The sequence below is a fragment of the Lontra canadensis genome, unplaced genomic scaffold (assembly GCF_010015895.1).
Source record: "Lontra canadensis isolate GAN:19392208 unplaced genomic scaffold, GSC_riverotter_1.0 scaffold110, whole genome shotgun sequence".
In the NCBI taxonomy this organism is placed as follows: domain Eukaryota; kingdom Metazoa; phylum Chordata; class Mammalia; order Carnivora; family Mustelidae; genus Lontra; species Lontra canadensis.
Genome location: NW_022631104.1, coordinates 2385524 through 2407185, shown reverse-complemented (window position 1 = coordinate 2407185; position 21662 = coordinate 2385524). Strand labels below are relative to the sequence as shown.

The window sequence follows — 21662 nt, the reverse complement described above, 5'->3', positions numbered from 1 at the left end:
TTTTGTTTCTCAGATGTTTAATGCCGTGGGCCAGACCTTTAATTTTCTTGCATTTTCTATCTCCTTCATTTTTTGCTCAGCTTTCTGGGAAATTGCTTTAATTTTATTTTCCAATCCTTCTATTGAATTTTTATTTCTGATTTCATGTCTTTAATTTCTAAGAGCTATTTTTAAAAAGATTTTATTTATTTGAAGGGCACCTGGGTGGCTCAGTCGTTAAGTGTCTGCCTTTGGCTCAGGTCATGATCCCAGGGTCCTGGGACAGAGCCCCGCATCGGGCTCTCTGCTCCATGGGGAGCCTGCGTCTCCCTCTCCCACTCTCCGGCTGTCTCTATCTGTCAAATAAGTAAAATCTTAAAAAAAAATTTTTTTTTAATTTGAGGGAGAGAGAACAAGCAAGCAGATGGAAAGAGGGAGAGAGAGAAGCAGACTCCCCGCTGAGCAGGGAGCCTGACTCAGGGCTGGATCCCAGGACCTTGGGATCATGACCTGAGCCAAAAGCAATCGCTTAACCAACTGAGCCACCCACGTGCCCCTATTTTTATCTTTTCAGGGTGCCTAGGTGGTTCAGTTGTTAAGCATCTGCCTTTGGCTCAGGTCATGATCCCAGGATCCTGGGATCGAGCCCCGCTTCGGGATCCCTGCTCAGCAGGGAGCCTGCTTCTCCCTCTCCTTCTCTCCCTGCTCGTGTTCCCTCTCTCACTGTCTCTCTGTCAAATAAATAAATAAAATTTAAAAAATACATATCTTTTTAAAGATTTTATTTATTTATTTTAGAGCAAGAGTGTGCTCACACACAAAGGGGGGGAGCAGAGGGAGCTAGAAAATATCAACCCGACTTCCTGCTGAGTGTGCAGCCTGACACAGGGCTTGATCTCAGGACCCCTGGAATCACGACCTGCGCCAAAATCAAGAGCCGGGCGCTGAACCAACAGAGCCTCCCAGGCGCCCCATCCCCTGTAGTTTTTGTTTTTTCTTTAATGCTTTTCTTCTTGCATAGTCTTTATTTCTTCTAAACTATGTTTCTTTCTTTTTTAAAATTTTTATTTATAATTTCTCTCTCTCTCTCTCTTTTTTTTTTTTTTTTTTTTTTTGCGGGGGTGAAGCTCTTTCATTTAAGAGGCTTTCCTCAAATGTCAGGTAGTCCTCAGCTGCGTGCTCATAATTAAGACTGGGACACTAAGGAACAATCAGAAACTGTGTGTGTGTGTATGTGGCAGGTGTGGGGAGACATGTTCTCTGTGGACGTCACTAAAGGGCGATCCACTGGGCCATTTCCTTGAGGAACCCTTAAGGCCAGTATCTTTAGGTCTTTTGGCTCACCTGATGAGTTTTCTCAGAAGACTCTTCCAGACCCCCCGTCGGAGGGCATCAGCCTGGCTGTCCATATCCTCAGAGCTGGGTGAAGAAGAAGTCTGGGGCAAGTGTCAACGTTCAGCACGTAAATTTTCACATAGTCCCCGCTTTCAGTAACTTCCCAACATTCTTCTATCGACCTATCCATCTTTCTATCTTTCTCAAAATCTCTGTGTATTTAGAAGTCCGAAGACAAGCCACGCCTTGCCTGTCCCGCCAAAAGTTAGCTGAAAATTCTGCAATGGCTCCCACAGCTCTCAGCAGAAAATCCAAACTTCTAAACATGTTCCAGCCTCTCCAAGCTTGGGCTCAACCCTTCCAGCCGTGAGCTTGCCTGTCTAGTTGGTTCTCACCATGTCAGACTCTTTGTAAGTACCTCAGAAGTGCTGCGCGCTCCCCCTCTGGGCCACCCGCACAATCCGTTCCCCTGTCTGAAACACTGTTCCCTACTCTCCCACTCCCATCTTCTGCCTGAATGGACTGTGACTACAGCGGATGGACAAAATGTAAACCTGAAAGGATTGTTGGCGTCGGAGGCTGAGTAGTCTGTGAGGGTGCCATTTTTAAAACAAAATTCAGTCACTGCAATTGTTTAAGAGTCCAAACTCAGGGGTACCTGGGTGGCTTAGGTGGTTAAGGGACTGCTTTCGGCTCAGGTCATGATCCTGGAATCTCATCATGATCCTGGAGTCCCAGGATCGAGTCCCACATCAGGCTTCCTGCTCAGTGGGGAGTCTGCTTCTCCTCTGACCTTAACCCCTCTCATGCACTCCTTTTCTCTCTCTCTCAAATGAATACATAAAATCTTAGGGAAAAAATGAGTCCAAACTCAAACTCTTCAGTCTCACAGCCAGCACGTTTGATGATCTGCTCTTCTCAGTGACTCAAACTCTCTCTCCCTCTCCTTGTCAGAATTGCTGCTGGCTCTTCACCATCTTTACGGTCTCTCCCTCCCTATACTTACTGATGCCCAGAGATTCTGGAAGGCTTTTCTCTCTCTCTCTCTCTCTCTCTCTCTTTTTAACTTTTTAAAGATTTTATTTGACAGAGAGAACAAACACAGGTAGGGGGAGTGGGAGAGGGAGACGCAGACTCCTCATGGGACTGGATCTCAGGACCCCAGGATCATGACCTAAGCCTAAGACAGATGTTTTTCTGACTGAGCCACCCAGGTGTCCCAAGTCACTTCTTCTTCTGCCAGCACTTTAAATACTGCTGTAGTTGCAAGTTCCGTCATGGACCATTTCATTCCTCAGTCTACACTTCTGTTTAGAGATTTATTTTTGTTTTATAGCTTTAACTATGAATAATACACTGGGTGATTCTTGCATCCACCTGCCTAACCAAGACCTCTTTGGACCACGTACCTGTGTGTCCATTGACTTGTAGAACATTGATCCTTTCTTTTCATTAATATTAGCCAACCTGGGTGTGTGTGTGTGTGTGTGTGTGCGTGTGTGTGTGTGTGTGCGCGCTTGGGCGGCTCAGTTGGTTAGGCATCCGCCTTCGGCTCAGGTCATGATCTCAGGGCCCTGGGATTGGGCCCCACGTCAGGCTCCCTGCTCAGCGGACAGCCTGCTTCTCCCTCTCCCTCTGCTGCTCCCCCTACTTGTGCTCTCTCTCTCTCTGTCAAATAAATGAGTAAAATCTTAAAAAAAAAAAATTGCCGTGCTGGGAACTGTGCTAGGTACTGGGTATACAGTGGTGGGCAAAAATAGACCCGGAGCCCAGTCTCTGATGTCTTACATGGCAGAAGACAGATGCTGGACAAATTATTAAGAGTACAACCATGATGATACCACAAAGGACTATAAGATGCTTTCGCAGTGTGAGGTGGAAGTCCTAGTGGAAGGCTAAAGAAATTACATTTAAGTTGAAAGAGAAGTTTGTTGAAGACAAGGGATATCCATGTAGACGATGGACCCTTCAACTCAGAGCAACACCAAACTCAAAGTCATCAACGTGTTATCCAAAACTTTGTCGCCTGCGTTCTTTTTATCATGATTGGCAGCACCATTCACTCAGTGACCCCAAGTATATATCTGAGAGTTGTCTTGGAGTCCTCCCACTTCTTCACCAGCTCCTGAACCCTCCCCATACCACCCTCACCACCCATTCTTGTTGATTCTACAGCAAATTTAAGAGGCCCCAATCTTTGTGTACCTCTGTTGTCCACAGCCCTCCTCCAAGGTCATTGGCATCTTTCTTATCGCAATGGTTTTTCACAGTCTCACATCTTGAGACCACCCTAACTTTTAATCCATTTTACCCAGTTGTAGAAAGACACTCCTGCTTAAAACCTTTCAGTGGCTCTTTGGAATTCATAAAGTAAAAGCCCTTCTACTTAATCCGATTTACAAGTTCCTCACAGGCTACCCTCTGGCAGCTCCTTACTTCAAGCCAAGTGCTATTCCGATTAGTCGTGGTTCCCCAAAGGATATGTCTTTCTGTTCGTCTGCATCACTGTGTTCCTAATAGCTCAAGAATACTTTTACCGCATGTTTCCTCTAGTAAACGCCTACTCGGGCCTCACATCTCAGTTCTCGAAACTTCAAGTCTTCCCCAGTCACTTGGAAGAACCCCAGATCATTGTCTCCCGGGGATTCCCTTCAGACCAAGTCCTTGTATCTATGGCACCTTCAGTCTAACCCTGTGCACTTACTTGTGAGTTGGTTTAACTTGCTTGTCCCCTCCTTGCCAAGGCATTATAAAATCCTTGTTTTGACATCGTGTCTTTGCATCCCTAGCGCTTAGCACACAGCCACTGGAAACGCAGTGAGGGCGAAATATATACTTGCTAAGTGATTAAATGCACAACACGGTTCTAATTTCTGTGCTACTTTTATATTCATCTCTACAACCCAAGTTCTTATCTTAGTTCGGGAATCCGGAGTTTTCCCTCTACTACCCTCTTACTCTACATTTTTTCCCATTTTGAATTTCCTCGGCATTTGGACATCAAATCTTGCGCTAATCTAAGTTGCCTTTGCTTTTTGGTACGGCCTTGAAATTATCCTTTAACCTTTCATTGCATGCACGACCGACTTCTCAAGGCAGGAACGCGGCTCTTAAATCTACAGCTGGAGTTAGAGATGCTCCTAAGAGTCTACACGAGGGTGAGCGCGATTAAGCCCGGCGCATGCGCCCCAGGCTTTGTCTTTTTTTTTTTTTTTTTTTTTGGCCTTTAGACTCTTTTTTTTTTTTTTAATTTATTTTTTTTTTATTATTTTTTTTTTCCTTTGGAGCGTGCGCACCAAGAAAGACAAAGGTGGGGAAAGTGACCAAGCAGTCATCCAGGCGCATGCCCATCCCGAACTTGCCCCAGCCCAGGGATGCTGGGCTGCGGGGAAGTGCGTGTGGCCTTACCAGGAGCGGCAGAAATCCAATCCGACCGAGTGGGCTCGGCCCCTCCCTCCGCACGATTGGTCCGCTCTCAGTGTTGTGGGGCGGGGAAAGGAAGAGATGTGGGCGGGGGAGGGGGGGCGGCGAAGAAAGAGAGGCATCTCGTTCTGCGCAGGCGCGAGAAAGCGACCAGGAGGGGGCGCGCGAGAGCGAAAGGGAGTGTGGAAGCCCTGATGCGCTGGCGAGCGCGAGCTGGGTCGCCAGCCTTGACGCCTGCGCCGTGGCCCTCGGGGCCCCGCGCGCGGCGGGCGGGTGCCCGGTGCGCCTGCGCAGTAGGCGGCGGCGGCAGGGGGAGGTGGAGGCCGTGGAGCGGCAGCGGCAGCAGCGGGTCGCGGGACTGAGGCAGCAGCGGGGGCGGCGGCAGGCGGAAGCTGAGGTGACGAAGGCAGCGGCGGCGGCGGCCGTTTCCCTCACGGTGGCGGAGACCAAGGCGGCGGCGGCGGACGGGGAGCGGCCCGGCCCCGGCCCCCTGCTCGTTGGCTGTGGCAGGGCCGCCGTGGGGCCGGCCCGGCTCCCGCCCCCCGCGGCTCCCCCTCCGGCTCCTCCCCCGGGGAGACGCCGGGGGCCTGGCCCGGCCCGGACTCAGACCGCCGCTGCAGCCGCCGCCGGGGCAGTCGGAGGCGGCGGCGGCGGCGGCGCCATGGGCGGCCTGGCCTCCGGGGGGGACGTGGAGCCGGGACTGCCCGTCGAGGTGCGCGGCTCCAACGGGGCCTTCTACAAGGTGAGGCGGCGCGCCAGCCGGGGACACCCGTGTGCGGCCCCTGGCTCCCGCCGGGGAGGGGGCCGTGGGGCGGGATCGCACTTCTGGAGCCCAGTCCTGGCGCCCCGAGCCCCAGAGCCCGCTCCCGCCCGCAGTCCTCCTGGGGAGACCTCTGCAAGTGAGCCCCCTTCCTCGTATTTCCGGCCCCTCGGTCGGTTACACCTGCTCTGCACCCCGTCTCGGAGAGAACGAACGTCGGGGCATTATTGTGCTCGGATCAGCGTCCGCATCCCCCCCCGCCGGCCCCCCCACTCGGGAGACCCCATTTTCCCAGCTTCTCGTGGACTTTTCTTGTTTCCCCGGTGGAAGACAGACCTTAGACCTTAATCACGCCGCCCCCGCCCCGCGGTCCAAGCACATGGAGAATTCTCTTTATTCTTCCCTGTTGCCCCCTTGGGAAGGCCGTCCCATATTAGATCCTTTCATCTCGCTCGGAGAGGCCTCTGCCTACCGGCTCTGGAAGCCTCACCCCACTTCCATGCTGCATCTCTGCTCCCAACCCAAGGAGAAACGGTCAAAATCAGTTTATGACATTTGCTATCTTTGACCTCAGCAACTCTGGGTTATAAGTCGTCAAGTTGCATCCTAGCCATAAGGTGGCATCTTTTCCCAAGTCTCTCACCTCACCCCTTTATCCCGCGGCCAGCTGGCCTGCCGTTCTCTGGGGGGCAACCTCAGCTGTCTTTTTAGATCCTCCCTGTAGCTTCTTCCCTGGAGCAGGGTAAGCCCCATGTTTGTAATCTCCGATCGGGGTATCACAGGCGACGGTCCTGTGAAGGATTTCCGCTTCTCCAGTACTTCTGGCCAACTCGCTCTGTTCGGGAGTGATAACCTTTCTCCTTCCGAAGGAGGGGATCTGTCTTCAAAGGGTCCCTGCTCGCTGCCTCCACTCTTCCCTTGCCCAGGATTTGGTCCGGTAGAAGTCCTGCTACTCCCGCCTTCTGTATTCCGAAGTCATTTCCCAGGATGTTGTCTCCCATTGGGGTGAAGCCAGACGGGGTGACCCCCCTCTTGCCTCTCAGGGATTCTTCTTTGTGTAACTGTCATTATTTTTGAAACTCTTTGGACTTTGGGCCTGGCATCGTGGCAGAGACTTCTGATTCCTGTCTTCTCATTTTACCCCGAGGAGCCGGAGCAGGGGTATCTCGTTATCCCCAGGGAGAAGAGCCCCCTTTCTTCCACTTCCTTTCGGGCCTTTTCTCCTGTAAAAGACCCTCCACCTTCATGACCTTGGAGGTGACTTTCTCCAGCTCTTTCCCCATGAAGTCCCGTCGCTGGAAGGGTCTCGTCTTCTTGCAGTGGAAGGCTTCTGTGGGTCAGAGGAGGGTAGTGATTTTTCACTCACCCTAAATGCCTCCAGTTGGCCCCGGCTTCCTTCACCAGATTTCCTTCCCTTCAGCGCCAGTGGCAACCATTATCTCTCTGTCTTGACTTATCCTGTCAACCTAAGTCTTCGGGTTTTTACCTAAAACTTGTGTACCCTCCAGGAACTAACTGCCTTGCTCCCTGTCTGGAGGAAGCTCCTGGCCACTCTTTTCTGCATACTTTTCTAACTCAGAAGACTTTTTTTCTTCTAGCTGCCTCCTTAGCTTTCTGTTTTCTTTGGCAAAAGTCTCTAATTCCTTTCTGATTCGGATAGAGCACGTTTGTGTCTTGTATCCTTTTCCTTCAGACTTGGCGTTGCCTTTGTTGAAATGCCCTCCCTCGTAGGATTTGAGACCCATTTCCCCCAGTATCTTGGCCTTCATCTGGGTGTGCCCCACCCCTCAATTCTGGGTTCTTAAATTGAGTTGGAGATGGAGATACGAGATTGGCTTTTGTTCTAGGAAGCATAGGCACTAAGCAGAGCTGGGAAAGATTGGTATCCACTTCGGATTACCTGGGGTGGATGGGAAGGGAGATGTTTCCCTTTCCACGTGTACGTGTCAGACAGAAAATCTCTCTGAATCTTTCCCTTTTCCCCTGTGGGCTCTGGCAGGGATAAACTTGGGTGAATTAGGGACAGGATGCTTCGAATCAGAAAGCAGAGTTCGGAGTTGAGCGGAAAGCCAGGTGATGCGGATTCTGTGTTGTGGCCGAGTTAGCACTTCTGCCTCATGGCTCAGTTAAAAACAACAATAAATCCGTAAATTCCGACTAATCTTTCTTCAACTCTCAGTGCCATATAGATACGTAGCCATTCTGACCTTGCCACTGATTTAATATTCATGACTCAGCAAACTTTGGTGTGGGTCGAGAAGTATTTACGTTGCTTCTAGAACTATACATTTGGGAAGGCCCCTTCTCCTGTCTCAGAATTGGGTCGTGTTGTGCCTCTTCTTCCACGACGGTCCTGCGCATGGCAGGTCTGGGATCTCCATTATCCCGGGGCTGTCCCACCAGCGCTTCCTTTTCTGCCGGTATGCTGTGTTACTCTCTAAGTTGTACCCTCCCAAGTGCCTGGTCACCTTTCAGGGCGCAGTCATCCGGCTTCGCAGACCTTGACTGATACCACATTCCCATTCCTGCCTTAAGGAGTATAACATCCTCATCTTCGACCTCTGGTTTTTACCCAGATCCGTCCAGCTTTTCTCCTAGAACTCCCTCCTTTCTTTTGAGAGCCCAGGACTGGAACATAGGATAGAGGTAGGGACTAATTTCTTATGTGGGTATCTGGAAATCTCGGGCCACTCTCTCTCTTTCTGGTCCGAGGCCCTGTAAGCCAAAGCCAGGATATGCTGCAGCCACCGAATTGAGTCATTCTTTGGATCTCAGTGGCTTTCTAGAGACTGACTCACCTGCCCCTGGCCTCACCTGCTTGTACCCTTGTTGAGCGTGGACTCATGTTCTACCCCTGGTGTCTTTGGAGGGAAAACAAGAGTGATGTGGGTGAGGTTAAGGAGTGGAGACTAGATGGGAATACGAAGTTGAGGAGAAAGCTTGTTCTGGAGACCATGTGAAGGGAAAAGACCTGAGAAGTCGAAGAGTGTGTGGCGTTTGGTTGAACTGCTGAGTAATGGGAGGGAAGACTCCACTCCGAGCTCTGCATTTCTGCCTTGGGGATGGATCACGGGAGCTAAAAACAAAAACGGGGTGTTAGTGCTTGCTCCACCCGAGGGCCAACCCTGGCATGTTGGGGGAGAGCTGGATCAGAGCCTGGGGCACATCCTCTTTGAGGGGCGGGTCTGGAACAGGAATCTCTTCGCCAAGGAACAGACAAGATTTTCTTCTATCTCTTCCACTCCTTTTATCTCATCCCTGAAACGTTTTGAGAATAGCTAACTCAGAGTGTTTTTCCACTTTGGAGATTGACATTTGGGGGAAAGAATTGGATAGAGTCAGCGGAAGAGGCTGGTTGAGATGTTTCTGGAAATCCAGACAGACCCTCAGAAAGGGAGAAATGAGGAAAGGGATGCTGTGTTCAAGGTTACGGGAAGAAGGAGGAAGATGCCGAAGAAGGAGCTAAGAGAAGAACCTAAAAGGAAAGAGGGACTCGGACAACTAGTGAGGGATAAAAGTGCCTCGGGAGATTTGTGTGCGGAGTAGTAGGCACAGGCCGGGGTGCAAGGAACCGAGAGCGGAGAAAACCTGGGGAGTGGCAGAGGAAGGGGAAGCGTTGGCTGAGGAGGCGGCCAGGCACCTTGGGCCACAGTAAAGGTCTGCATAGGGAGGGACCAGAACGAGATCGGATCCCGAAAGAAAAGAAGGATCGCCCGCTGGTATCAAGAGTAAAATTTGGGTTTAGATTTTCCCACTGCAAGGAAACAGCGGTGTAGTAAACCCACCTTTGACCAGTTGGTTGGGGTGGGAATGATGCAGGCATGCGTTTTCTGTGTTTCTTCTCCCAAGCTCAGCTGTTGTGCCTAGCGGCTGAGCTCAGGAAGAGTTCTTGTGTGTTAGCCTTTCGAAACACCGATTTTTTTTCATTTTGTTTTATTTTTTAAGATTTTATTTATTCATTTATTTATTTTTAAAATTTTATTTATTTGACGGAGAGAGAGAGATCACAAGGAGGCAGAGAGGCAGGCAGAGAGAGAGGGGAGAAGCAGGCTCCCCGCTGAGCAGAGAGCCCGACTCTGGGCTTGATCCCAGGACCCTGGGATCATGACCTGAGCCAAAGCCAGATACTTTAACCCACTGAGCCACCCAGGTGCCCCAAGATTTTATTTATTTATCTGACAGACAGAGATCACAAGTAGGCAGAGAGGCAGGCAGAGAGAGAGGGGGGAAGCAGGCTCCCTGCCGAGCAGAGCGCCCGATGCGAAGCGGGGCTCGATCCCAGGATCCTGGGATCATGACCTGAGGTGAAGGCAGAGGCTTTAACCTGCTGAGCCACCCAGGCGCCCCACCAATTTTTTTCATTTTAAAGATTTATTTATTTGATGGGGCTGAGAGAGAGAGAGTCCCGAGCAGACTCTCCTCAGAGCTTGGAGCCCAGCACTCGGCTCCCCACAACCCTGAGATCATGACCAAAGCCAAAATCAAGAGTCGGACTTTCAGCCAGTGAAGCCACCCAGTCGCCCCAGCCCCTCATTTTTTGTTAACAGCTTTATTGAGATAGAAACAATGAAGTAGATGTGTTCAGAGTATGATTTGTTAGGTTTTTGACACAGATCCCTGTCTACATATCTCTGTAGCTGTGTCATACCATCATCACAGTCAAGATAGTTCCGTCACTCCCAAAAGTCCTGTCAACCGCTGATCTGCTTTCTGTCAGTAATACAATAATTTGTGCTTCCCGGGTTTTGACAGAAGTGAAAAACCAATTTGGTAGAGACAGGGTAGTCTTTTGAACAAATGGTGCTCAGACTGGTTGTCCGCGGGTAAAAAAATGAGCTCTGATCGTATCTTGCACCACGTACAAAATTTAAATCAAAGCGGATCGTAGACCTAAATGTAAAATAAAAACTATGAAACTTGTAGAAGAAGAAATAGGAGAGAGCTTTGTGGGGTTGGATTAGGCAAAGATTTCTTAGCTAGGACGCCAAAAGCTCAGTTGTAAAAGAACAAATTGATAACTTGGACTTTCAGAATTAGCCATCCCTAAATTTGAGTGTGTGAGGATTAGAGAAAAATTAGGAGCACAGCTGAGCCCATAGCTTTGGCTTCTTCGAGGACATAGTAAGAGGTGGACCGGTTATGCAGGCGTCCTTGTTCCTTTTTCATGTCGTCTGAATTGGGGGTTCTTTTATCTTTTTCAGATTCATAGTAGTGTGTCCTAGTCTAGCATTAAGAACTCTCACATCTGGGGCGCCTGGGTGGCTCAGTGGGTTAAGCCGCTGCCTTCGGCTCAGGTCATGATCTCAGAGTCCTGGGATCGAGTCCCGCATCGGGCTCTCTGCTCAGCAGGGAGCCTGCTTCCCTCTCTCTCTCTGCTGCCTCTCTGTCTACTTGTGATCTCTCTCTGTCAAATCAATAAATAAAATCTTAAAAAAAAAAACAAAAACCTCTCACATCTCCAAAGTCCTGACTTTCTCTTCTGTAAATCGTGGTCACCGCTTTGAATGTCATCAGGGCTCTGAGTACTCCTGTAGGACCATGAAGGCCCAGGTTTGCTCAGGCCTCTTGCTGCCATTGGGAAGCTAGACCCTTGTCTCTCTCGGCGGATCCTGCTGTCCTCTAGGTGTCCCAGGACGGCCTCGCACTCTCATGGGATATTCTTAGCCTTGCTGAGTGTGGCTGGCATTTTAATTGAACTCTGGCAAGTTGCTCAGCACACCAGGAGGCAGAAAGATAGGGAGGCCCCTGTGGGAGCCATAGTAGACCCGTCCGTTTCCAGGCTGTTCTCGGGCACATGGTGTTTCCCCCTTCTGTTGAATTTGTGTCATCTTACTCTGGATTTTGCCAGTTCTCTTGCCATGTCAGTATCGTTTCCTTTGTCTCTGCCTCCGTGTCCGTTCTTACTCTTGACCCAGTACGTGTTTTTCTGGCCTTGTCTTCAGATTGCTTGTGTCCCTGCCCTTGGTGGTGTTAAATTGTCACTGTCTGTCTGTCTTTCTTGCTTCACTTTGTTCTACAATCTGTCCTAGGGCTTTGTGAAGGATGTCCATGAAGACTCTGTCACCATCTACTTTGAAAACAAGTAAGACCTTGGGAATAGAGAGTCCAGCATACTAGTTCCTAGAAGGAGAGTGGAGAAGAGGGGGCGGCTGAGTCCTATGAGGCATGTAATAGGTGGGGGAGAGCCAGGGCTTTGGGTGGTCAACTCAGGTGGATCCCAGGAGAGGAGCGGGCCAAAATTTGGTGAGGGTGGGGGACGTTTTGACTATTTAGTTAGATTCTAGGGAAAGAAAAGACACCACTCTGGGGCAGGGCCTGGAATGTAGACTCTAAAAACCAGGGCGGGTGGGAATTGCCCCGCAGAGGCAGTAACCCCTTCCTGAAGACATGGACAACCACAGTAGCCTGAGTAGCTTTCGGGTCACTGTTTCCTCTGCAGCTGGCAGAGTGAGAGACAGATTCCCTTCGGGGATGTCCGGCTACCGCCTCCAGCCGACTATAATAAAGAGATCACAGAAGGGGATGAAGTGGAGGTAAGGGCCGCGGGTTCCACCCTTTTTTTTTTTTTTTCCATTTTTACTTATTTATTTTTTAAATGTTTTATTTATTTGAGAGCGAGAACGAGAGGGGCGAGGCTCAGAGGGAGAAGCCGACTCTTGCTGAGCAGAGAGCCCGATGCTGTCGCTTCGGGGACTCCAGGGTCATGACCCGAGCTGAAGGCAGCTGCTCAACCAACGGAGCCACCCAGGGCGCCCCGTGCTTTGCCCTTTAGAAATGTCACTTTTCCCAGGATTCTGCATCTCCCTCGCCCTGATACTAGCGTCCTAGGCTCCCTGCTGGTTGGTTCATTCTCCTTCCTCCCTGTGCTAAGCTGCTGCGCCCTGCTTGGTAGGCTGTGCAGGAGAAGTACCCCGCTTCCCCGTTGGCCACTGTCGTGGTCGAACTGTTGGGAGCTTCCCCATTTCAGGGCAGTCCTTTTCCCTCCGTCTCTGGTGGCCGCACCCTCTGGCTTTCAGTCAGCTCTTTCCTCAAGTTTCCCATTTTTTCCTTGGAATGGGTCTCCCAAGTGTCCAGACACCTGTCTCGTTCCGATGTTCTGATATGGCACTCAACGTCTCTTCTCTTTCCGCTGTCAGGTGTACTCTCGAGCCAACGAGCAAGAACCGTGCGGCTGGTGGCTGGCCCGGGTGCGAATGATGAAGGGAGATGTGAGTGATGGGACGCGCATGTCGTCGTCACCGGAAGGGGGGAGGCCGACGGTCAGGTCATCCACGCTTGTTTCTTCCATTCTTTGTTTCTGCCAGTTCTATGTCATCGAATACGCCGCTTGCGATGCCACTTACAATGAGATTGTCACCCTGGAACGGCTTCGGCCAGTGAATCCCAATCCCCTCGCAACCAAAGGCAGCTTCTTCAAGGTCACCATGGCTGTGCCCGAGGATCTCAGAGAGGCGTGAGTTAGGGATGTCGGGGCGGGGCCCCTTGGCGGTCCGCCTGTCTGCCCTTCCTCCCGGGCCCCACTCCTAGTGTCCGTCTTCCCTCCTGTTCCCTTGGGCCTCCAAAGCCCTGCTGTCTCCCAGCTTTCTTCATCCCTGTTCTCTCACTGTGGTCCTCCTCCTTCTCGTTTCCTTGTCCCTGTCTCTCCCGTGAACCTCTCCGCGCACTCCGCATCGTGCCGCTGAGCACCCTTCTTTCTCGGCAGCTGCTCCAACGAAAATGTCCACAAAGAGTTCAAGAAAGCGTTGGGAGCCAACTGCATCTTTCTCAACATCACAAATAGTGAGCTCTTCATCCTGGTGAGTTACCTGGTGCCTGACTTGCACGTAAACCTCTTCAGTGCTTTTTTCCTTCTCCCCTTTAAACTCCTTTGTAGAACGGAAGGAGCTCAGATGTGCTTCTGTTTTTCAAAGAAGGCTTCTTACAGCTCCTGACCCTGCGGGCCCGGGTCGCCCCCTGGCTGGCCTTCGTTCTTTTCTTAGTCTGGCCACCACAGCACAGTCTGGGCTGACCCTGCCTGTGTATTTGGACTCTCAGGAGATACACTGTACAGTTCTTCCCTCTAAAATCCGTTCCCTTAGGTGCCCAGATCGTAGGCCCTTGTGAGACTGATGACAATTTTCCTCTTCTCTCGTTTCGTTTCTTAACCCCTGTCCTCTCCTAGAGACTCAGGCATCCTGATTCCCAGCTCCCGCCCTTCCCTGGTGTGTGTTCCAAGTCCGTTTGAATGACTTTTCCATTGGTTTCTCCCCAGTCGACCACAGAAGCGCCTGTGAAGCGGGCGTCCCTGCTGGGGGACATGCATTTCCGGAGCCTGCGCACCAAGCTGCTGCTCATGTCGCGCAACGAAGAAGCCACCAAGCATCTGGAGGTGAGCCCGGGGCCGCGCTGCTGCTGCTGAACGGCGCTGTTGTCGCCCCTGCCCATCCCCCCTCTGCCACCCCAGCTCTTGTGTCCCCAGAACAAAAAGACGAAGCTCTTTCTGGGCCGTTAAAGCTGGGTCTGCTGTTTGACCCCAGACTCCTCCAGATGCCAGGCTCCGTCGGGTTCTAGTAGTACGGTTGGTTTCAGACTCTGTTCTTAACCACGGCGCCCTTTGATCGAGGGAAATTCTTTTTTTTTTTTTTTAAAGATTTTATTTATTTATTTGACAGAGAGAGATCACAAGTAGGCAGAGAGGCAGACAGAGAGGAGGAAGCAGACTCCCTGCTGAGTAGAGAGCCCAATGCGGGGCTCTATCCCAGGACCCTGGGATCATGACCTGAGCTGAAGGCAGAGGCTTTAAACCACTGAGCCCCCCAGGCGCCCCAATCAAGGGAAATTCTACTTGAAAGCGCAGTGTCTAAAACAGGTCCACCAGGGCCACTCTCTAGAAGTCGAAGAGGAGGGGGTGGTCCTGACCGGCTGTGGCCTCCCCTAGGTCACCCCCCGGAGGTCACCTCCCCCAGGTAATCCCCCCCCCGGTCATCTTCCCCAGGTCATCCCACCCCCAGGACACCCCCCGCAGGTCACTTCCCCCAGGTCATCTCCCCAGATCACCCCCAACCCAGGTCACCTGTGAATCAAACCGCTTCGGCGGTGTATATTTGAGAACCGTTTATATGCTGGAAAGACCACTGGACGTGAAATCCCGAGTCTTGCTTTGGCAGATCATTTGATTCCACTCAGCTTTATCTCTGTGACAGCGAGGTAGTTAAACCAGAACATTTCTCCAAGGCCTTTCTGGGTTCTGATACCTTAGGAAGGTCAGATCCCCTTTCCCTAGGTGCCGCACTGTCCCACGCTAATAGGGTGCGTGTGCGCGTATCCACTTCTGTTCATCCAGAGACCTGATCTGGGGGGGCTTTTCTCTGAGCCTGTGGAGATGGTGGACCATGGCGATCTTTCCTTCTCTGGGACGCTACTTCTCGGGGCACTGGCAGTTAAAAATCCACCCTTACCCCGAGATGGTACACAGTGTGTCTGCTCTGGTTCCCTGGTGACCAAAGTAGACTTCAGATCGCCTGGGATCTGGTTGTATTAATTAGCGGGTACAGAGTGCCAGATAACGGGGCACCTGGGCGGCTCAGTTGGCCGAGCGTCTGACTCTCGGTTTCAGCTCAGGTCATGATCTCAGGGTCCTAGGATTGGGTCCTGCGTTGGACTCCGCATTCTGTACAGAGCCTGTTCGAAATTCTCTCCCTCAGTCCCTCCTCTTCCTGCAAGCTCACTCTACCCCCTCTCTCTGTTTCTCTCTCAGATAAATAAATAAATTATAAAAATCTCTTAAAAAGTGCAGATAACTAAGTTAGCCATTTGTGCAAAGTCTGATTTTGAGAGAGCTTGTCTTCTCCCCGTTTTTTTAAATTATTTTGAAATACCGCCCTTGTAAGTAGATAGGTACCCTTGTGCCCATCAGGCAGTTTAAGGAATAAAACCCTTGGCAGACGTCTCCAGAGGACATTTGTAAATCACTCTAGATCTCTCCCTCCCTCCGTGACTCAGTTGTTCTGAACACCCAGCGTCGTCCCTCCGTGTCCGCTTTCTTCTTGGCTAGGGGAAGACCTTGCCGTAGTACAGTCTCTTGCATCTTGTAAGGAGGAGGAGTGGACCGGGATCGGGAGTGTCCCCTTTCAGATCTCTCTCCTCTTTGGTGCTTCTACATAGGACTCCCTCTTCCAGAACCTTCCGTGTCTTCCTGCCCTTGCGCCCCGCTGTGGAAAAGAAGCGGTGACTTGCCGTTCCGTAGCTCCTTTCATGCTTTTCTCAGCCCCTTGCTTCCTGCTGACTATTTTGGAGTTGATACGAGTTTGGTTCAAGTAATCCTGGTTCTTTACTCATGCATTTACTTTGTGAAAGGGCTTTTCACATCTTATTTAATTCTAATTCATTACAATCTTATTTAATCTCCTGAGAGTCTGGGGTATGCGGCCAGTCAGGCATAACCGTGTAGCAGAGGACAGAGTAGAGACCCTGAGAGTGTGCTGTGTTCTGGATCCCATAACCAGGTCGGGTTAGAGCCACATCCAAACTCCGCCCTCACGTACCTCCCCTCCCCTCCGAGCCATGGGTGTTCGGCAGGTAGGGGCGGAGTGAACGGTTCTGGAGTCCTCCACACGGTCCCGGTGGTCAGTGGATCTGGGGTGGTTCTGGCTCGGTTCCACACATTTTTCTCTCCTTGAGGTCCTGCAGAGGGTCGGGTGCCCAGGCCAGGGTCTGGGCACCCGAAATCCCCAGGTGTCTGGGGATCCGCCGCTGGGAACCCCGCCGTGCCTTTTCCTTTCAGACAAGTAAGCAGTTGGCGGCCGCCTTCCAAGAGGAGTTCACCGTGCGAGAGGACCTGATGGGACTGGCCATCGGGACTCACGGTGCCAACATCCAGCAGGCCCGAAAAGTACCTGGGGTGACCGCCATCGAGCTGGGCGAAGAGACCTGCACTTTCCGCATCTATGGGGAGGTCAGCAAAAGACAGCCGTGGCTGTGGGCCCTTGGGGTGTTACAGAGAGGCGAGCGCTCAGGGGAGACGATGTCTGCGTCCCGGGGACCTCCCCGACTTTGGTGGCAGCACACTTTCCCAAAGGCAGAGAGAGGCAGGAAGGTCAGGGTCTGAGTAACAGCCCCCGTCTCTTCCCCTCGTAGACTCCCGAGGCGTGCCGACAGGCCCGGAGCTACCTAGAGTTTTCGGAGGACTCTGTGCAAGTGCCCAGGAACCTTGTTGGTGAGTCGTGGGTGTACGCCCAGGAGAGAGCACGGCGGGACCAGGGTGGTGGGCTCGGCACCCCTGGGGGCCTTCCAGTCTCAGGAGGATGGAGCAAACAGTCTGTCAGAAGAGTGACAAAATGGAAGAACAGATTTCTGGGGATTGTAATATTTTGTCCTGAGAACTCAGTAGAAACCTTGAAGGAGAACAATTAAACAGAATTCGGGTATAGGAGCTGGAAGACTGTTTATCTTATCTATTTTTTCTATTTTTACTTTTTTTTTTTTTTTTTTAGTGTTTAGTTTTTGCTTTTTTTTTTTTTTAAGATTTTATTTATTTGCTTGACAGACAGAGATCACAAGAGGCAGAGAGGCAGGCAGAGAGAGAGGAAGAAGCAGGCTCCCCGCTGAGCAGAGAGCCCCATGTGGGGCTCGATCCCAGGACCCTGAGATCATGACCCGAGCCGAAGGCAGAGGCTTTAACCCCCTGAGCCACCCAGGCACCCCATTTTTACTCTTTATTTTCTTAAAAAAAAAAAAAAAAAAAAAAAAAAACCAAAAACCTCATTCCTCCTTTACCCATTCAGGCAAAGTGATTGGAAAGAACGGGAAAGTGATCCAGGAGATTGTGGATAAATCTGGTGTGGTGAGGGTTCGAGTAGAAGGTGACAATGACAAGAAGAATCCCAGGGAGGAGGTACGGGGCACTGCCTCTGAGGACTGCTTTTCAAAGTAGATGGCAGCGTCCTCTGGTTCTCCTCTGCGGGCTCCCGGAGTGTGGGGGATGGGAGGCGCAGAGCCCAGAATGATGCCCCTGGGGGAGCTTCTGTAGGAGATGGGGTCGGGTTGGTACCGGGCCCGACTGTCCCGCTGACCCTGCGCCCTCTCTCCTCTGCAGGGGATGGTTCCCTTCATATTCGTGGGCACCCGGGAGAGCATCAGCAATGCCCAGGCTCTGCTAGAGTACCATCTCTCCTACCTGCAGGTACCCAGGCGGCCGGGGGGGTGGGGTGGGAGGGTCTAGGTGCAGCGAGGAGGCTGAGGCCGCTGGTGGACAGGGTTAGGACGGTGGTGCCCTGCTTGTCTCTGAGGACAGCGGAAACCTCGGAGCAGGGATTTGGGGGCTGTGGGGTTGGGTCCCGTAATGTTCCTTGTTCAGCCCACGTCTTTGTCACGTTCCTATGAGTTTAGGTCGCTGGGGGCGGTCAGGGTGAAGAAGCGGGCGGGAGGGAGGCTGTCTGCGGGTCTGGTCACTCCTCTGGTCCCTCTCTCCGTCCTTGCCCGACCAGGAGGTGGAGCAGCTTCGCCTGGAGAGGCTCCAGATCGACGAGCAGCTCCGGCAGATAGGACTGGGCTTTCGCCCTCCAGGGAGCGGGCGGGGCGGCGGCGGCAGTGACAAGGCCGGGTACACCACCGATGAGAGCTCCTCCTCCTCCCTCCACGCCACGCGGACCTATGGGGGCAGCTACGGGGGCCGCGGCCGGGGCCGGAGGACAGGCGGTCCTGCCTATGGTAAGAGGCTGCGGGCCTTGCAGGGGGGATGGGGGGCGTTACAGGCCTGGCGGAACCTCGAGGACAGGGTGACAGACACGTTGAAGGTGGGACTGGCTGCGGGATGGATCCTGGGCAGGGGCGAGGGTCCCCGACTGAAGCCCACTGTGTCCTTCAGGCCCCAGCTCGGACCCATCCACAGCTTCCGAGACCGAATCGGAGAAGAGGGAGGAACCCAGCAGAGCTGGGCCTGGTGACCGGGACGCCCCAACCCGGGGAGAAGAAAGCCGGAGGCGGCCAATCGGGGGCCGGGGTAGGGGACCCCCAGCTGCCCCTCGGCCTGCCACAAGATACAGCGCTTCGTCTATCAGTTCAGGTGCCAGCGTAGGACAGCTGGGGGTGCGGGTGCGGGCCAGGAGGAGGGACGGCGGATGCCCCATAACCACCGTCTCGTCCTCCTCCAACCAGTGCTGAAAGACCCCGACAGCAATCCCTACAGCCTCCTGGACACCTCTGAACCAGAGCCCCCAGTTGACTCAGAGCCTGGGGAGCCCCCCCCAGCCAGTGCCAGGCGCCGCCGCTCCCGCCGCCGCCGCACGGATGAGGACCGGACTGTCATGGATGGAGGCCTGGAATCCGACGGGCCCAGCATGACAGAGAATGGCCTGGGTAAGGGCTGTGCCTGGGTCTAGAGAGGTTGAGCCCGGCAGGAATTGAGGTACGGGAGATGAGATGCACCCCTTGGGTTTTCCCTGCCCCACAGAAGATGACTCAAGACCCCAGCGTCGGAACCGGAGCCGCCGCCGCCGTAACCGTGGGAACCGGACGGATGGTTCCATCAGTGGGGACCGTCAGCCAGGTCAGCGCACGCCGGGTGCCCGCGTCCTTCCCCAGGGCAGAGGGAACGGGTGCCTTCTGCCAGGGCTTGGGGCTTAGCGGGCTTCTAAGAGCTGGACACCTGCTTCCTTCTGAAACCCTGGGTCGACTGCCTTCTGCAGTGACCGTGGCTGACTACATCTCCCGAGCAGAGTCTCAGAGCCGCCAGCGGCCCCCCCTGGAACGCTCTAAGCCCTCAGAGGACTCTCTTTCGGGACAGAAGGTAGGCAGGCGGGGTGCCCGTATCCGCCGCACTTTCCTCCTGGGGCAGGCACGCAGGGGACTCAGGGAGGAGCCCGTGTCTGATGGCGTTTAGGCCGCGTGTGGAATAGGGAAGGTGTGGTAGGACAGGGGGAGGTTTGGCTCGGACTTTCTGGGTTCCTCTGAGAGTTGCTAGAGTCCCGGGACCAGCCCCCGGGGCGCTGGCCGCCAGGAGCACTAGGATGGGGGGCACGGCCTGGATTTCTACTGACTGGCTTCCCGCTTCCTCTCCTTTTTTCTTTCCCACTTCCCCTCAGGGCGACTCTGTCAGCAAGCTTCCTAAGGGCCCCTCAGAGAATGGGGAGCTCTCCGCGCCCCTGGAGTTGGGTAGTTTGGTGAACGGGGTTTCATAAAACCTCTGGCCCGCATCCCTCCCTTCTCCGTCTCGCTTGCTGCCCCACACCGTGGCCCTCACAGGCCCGACCGACGTGCGCTGGAGCTGCTCTATCTAGGGGGGAGGGGGGTGGCACAGCAGCTTGGGTCCCCCTCAACCTCCAGGAGCTAGTGGAGGGGTGTGTAACAGGGTCATACCCCCTCCCTCTTGTCCGCCCAACCCCCAGGGTGAGGGGAGCCTCTCTCCTTCCCCATCAGACTGGATGTGCCTTTATCCTCTTAACGCCCCGATCTCTGAACACCCCCGTCCTCCGCCTGCTGGTGCGGGGTGCTCCTCGACCCACCCAGATTCGACAGTTCAGGGGGGCTCCCCTGCTATCCCTCCTCCCATCCTGTACCCCCCATCTCTGGGGCCTCATCACTGTGGAAGACGGGGATAGTAAGGGTATGAGTGGGTGGGAGGCATGGGGAAGGTTTTGGAGTAGAACCAGGGGTGTGTATGAAGGGGGGTGACAAGGTCCCCCAGGGGAGGGGGGGACCAACCTTGTCTGGTGGATGAGAAGGCGTATTTATTTTTCACTGTACAGTATTTAAAAAGAGAATAAAAAAATCCAAATGGCTCTGTGGTTCCTTGTACCTTCCTTGCCCCCAGCTGGGTCCGTCAGTTTCTCTCTGATGGACCTGCCCGGCCTCGTTTCCTCTCTCTCCCCACCTGCTTTCTCTTCTGGGAATTCCTGGCATTCCTGTCTCCCAGGCCCAGGTCCCTTCCTAGTCTGGAGCCCAATGGCTTGTGGCCTGTCGTGGTGCTTCTCCCCTCCCCCGGGTGTGCTGGTAGAGGGAGCGGGCTGCTCCTCCCCTGAGTCACGGTGGCCTAGGTAGGGCTGCTGCGGGGTACTCAAGCGGGAGCTGGAGCGGGTCCCGATAAGGGCTGAGAGCCAAGGCCGGGCTGCCTAATCCGATTACCGAGGCCTGGGGCAGAACGGGGAGCCGGGCTCCCTCGAGACCCTCTGAGGCTCAGGGGGCCCGCCCTCCGCTCTGGGTCCAGGCTCGTTCTCAGGGATCCACGCCGCTGACCCCTTGCTCCGGAGGTGGTGGGGGGGGGGGGTGTTGTCCCGGGGCCTGGGGCTCCCTGTCCTCAGACTCAGGTTTGCAGAGGGCAGACGGCAGGCAGAAACCCGAGGCTTGGGGGCTAGCGTCGGGCCGGCTTAAGTCTGCTCACCTGGACCCCGGGTTGAATCACCACCTGAGCACCTGCTGGGATGACTCAGGAAACCGAACCAGGGCCTGCCTCCAGACGGTGTTGGCCCAGGGGCAGATCAGGGCTTTGAGGAGCAATAGGCACAAGAAAAGGGTTTGGGGTAGGGGGTGGGGTGTTCCCAACTTCCTCCTCGCTCAATTGGGACCCTGAGGGCTTTTGATTCCCCTGTGCTCCATCCCATTGTGCGGAGGAATTGACTTTAAATTGCCTGAGCTGCGGCAGGAAAGAGAAGGCGTGCAGCGTTCCTGGGGCTGGAAGGCTTGACATCTGGGTCTTGGGTGGGGAGGGGGCGTGGTGCCCCGAGGGGACTGTTGGGGGCTGGGAAGAACAGGACACCTGGGTTTGCCCGAGGGAGGGGGACGTTGGCGCCCTTAAGGAGGCGCGGTCTGCGGGGAGGGAGTGGGGCGGAGTCTGGTTAAAAGCCGTTCCCGGGTCTGGCCCACCCGCCAGCCACAGACGTTGAGGCCAGGTGAGAGGGGTGGTGGCGGCCGGGCCCCGGGACTGCTCGGGACGCTCGGAGGCCGGGCGCGCCTCGGCAGCAGGCGGGCTGGGGCGGACGCGTCGCGGCGTCGGGGAGCGGAGCGCGCAGCCTGCGCCGTGCGGGGTGCCCGGCGGCGGGCCTAGCGCCGGCTCTCCCAGGTGCGCCTCATTGGTTGGGAGCAGGGGCTCCGTTCTCAGGACTCTGAACTTGGGGACGACGCCTACTTTTTAGGGACACGAGTTCCTCTGGAACGACTCGAGACTAGGAAGACACTTGCATTTTAAGGACCC

The 21662-nt window shown here is 53.9% G+C and overlaps 1 protein-coding gene across 1 annotated transcript; it reads left to right on the top strand.

Annotated features, from left to right (window-relative positions):
* Positions 1–5065: 5065 nt before the first annotated feature.
* Positions 5066–20253, top strand: FXR2 (FMR1 autosomal homolog 2). Its single transcript, XM_032839849.1, has 17 exons — positions 5066–5479; positions 11527–11579; positions 11937–12030; positions 12634–12705; positions 12802–12950; positions 13200–13293; positions 13749–13865; positions 16260–16430; positions 16613–16691; positions 17260–17369; positions 17571–17657; positions 17962–18184; positions 18342–18539; positions 18632–18832; positions 18927–19022; positions 19162–19262; positions 19558–20253. The coding sequence occupies exons 1-17, from the start codon at positions 5399–5401 to the stop codon at positions 19651–19653; spliced, it is 2022 nt and encodes a 673-aa protein (XP_032695740.1). The 5' UTR covers positions 5066–5398; the 3' UTR covers positions 19654–20253.
* Positions 20254–21662: the final 1409 nt, after the last annotated feature.

Bases quoted from the DNA above. Each gene is read 5' to 3' on its own strand.
- FXR2 (XM_032839849.1), top strand. From the start codon at position 5,399: ATGGGCGGCCTGGCCTCCGGGGGGGACGTGGAGCCGGGACTGCCCGTC. The intron at 11,580-11,936 runs GTAAGACCTTGG...TTTCCTCTGCAG, and splicing joins ACCATCTACTTTGAAAACAA to CTGGCAGAGTGAGAGACAGA. The intron at 16,431-16,612 runs GTCAGCAAAAGA...TTCCCCTCGTAG, and splicing joins CTTTCCGCATCTATGGGGAG to ACTCCCGAGGCGTGCCGACA.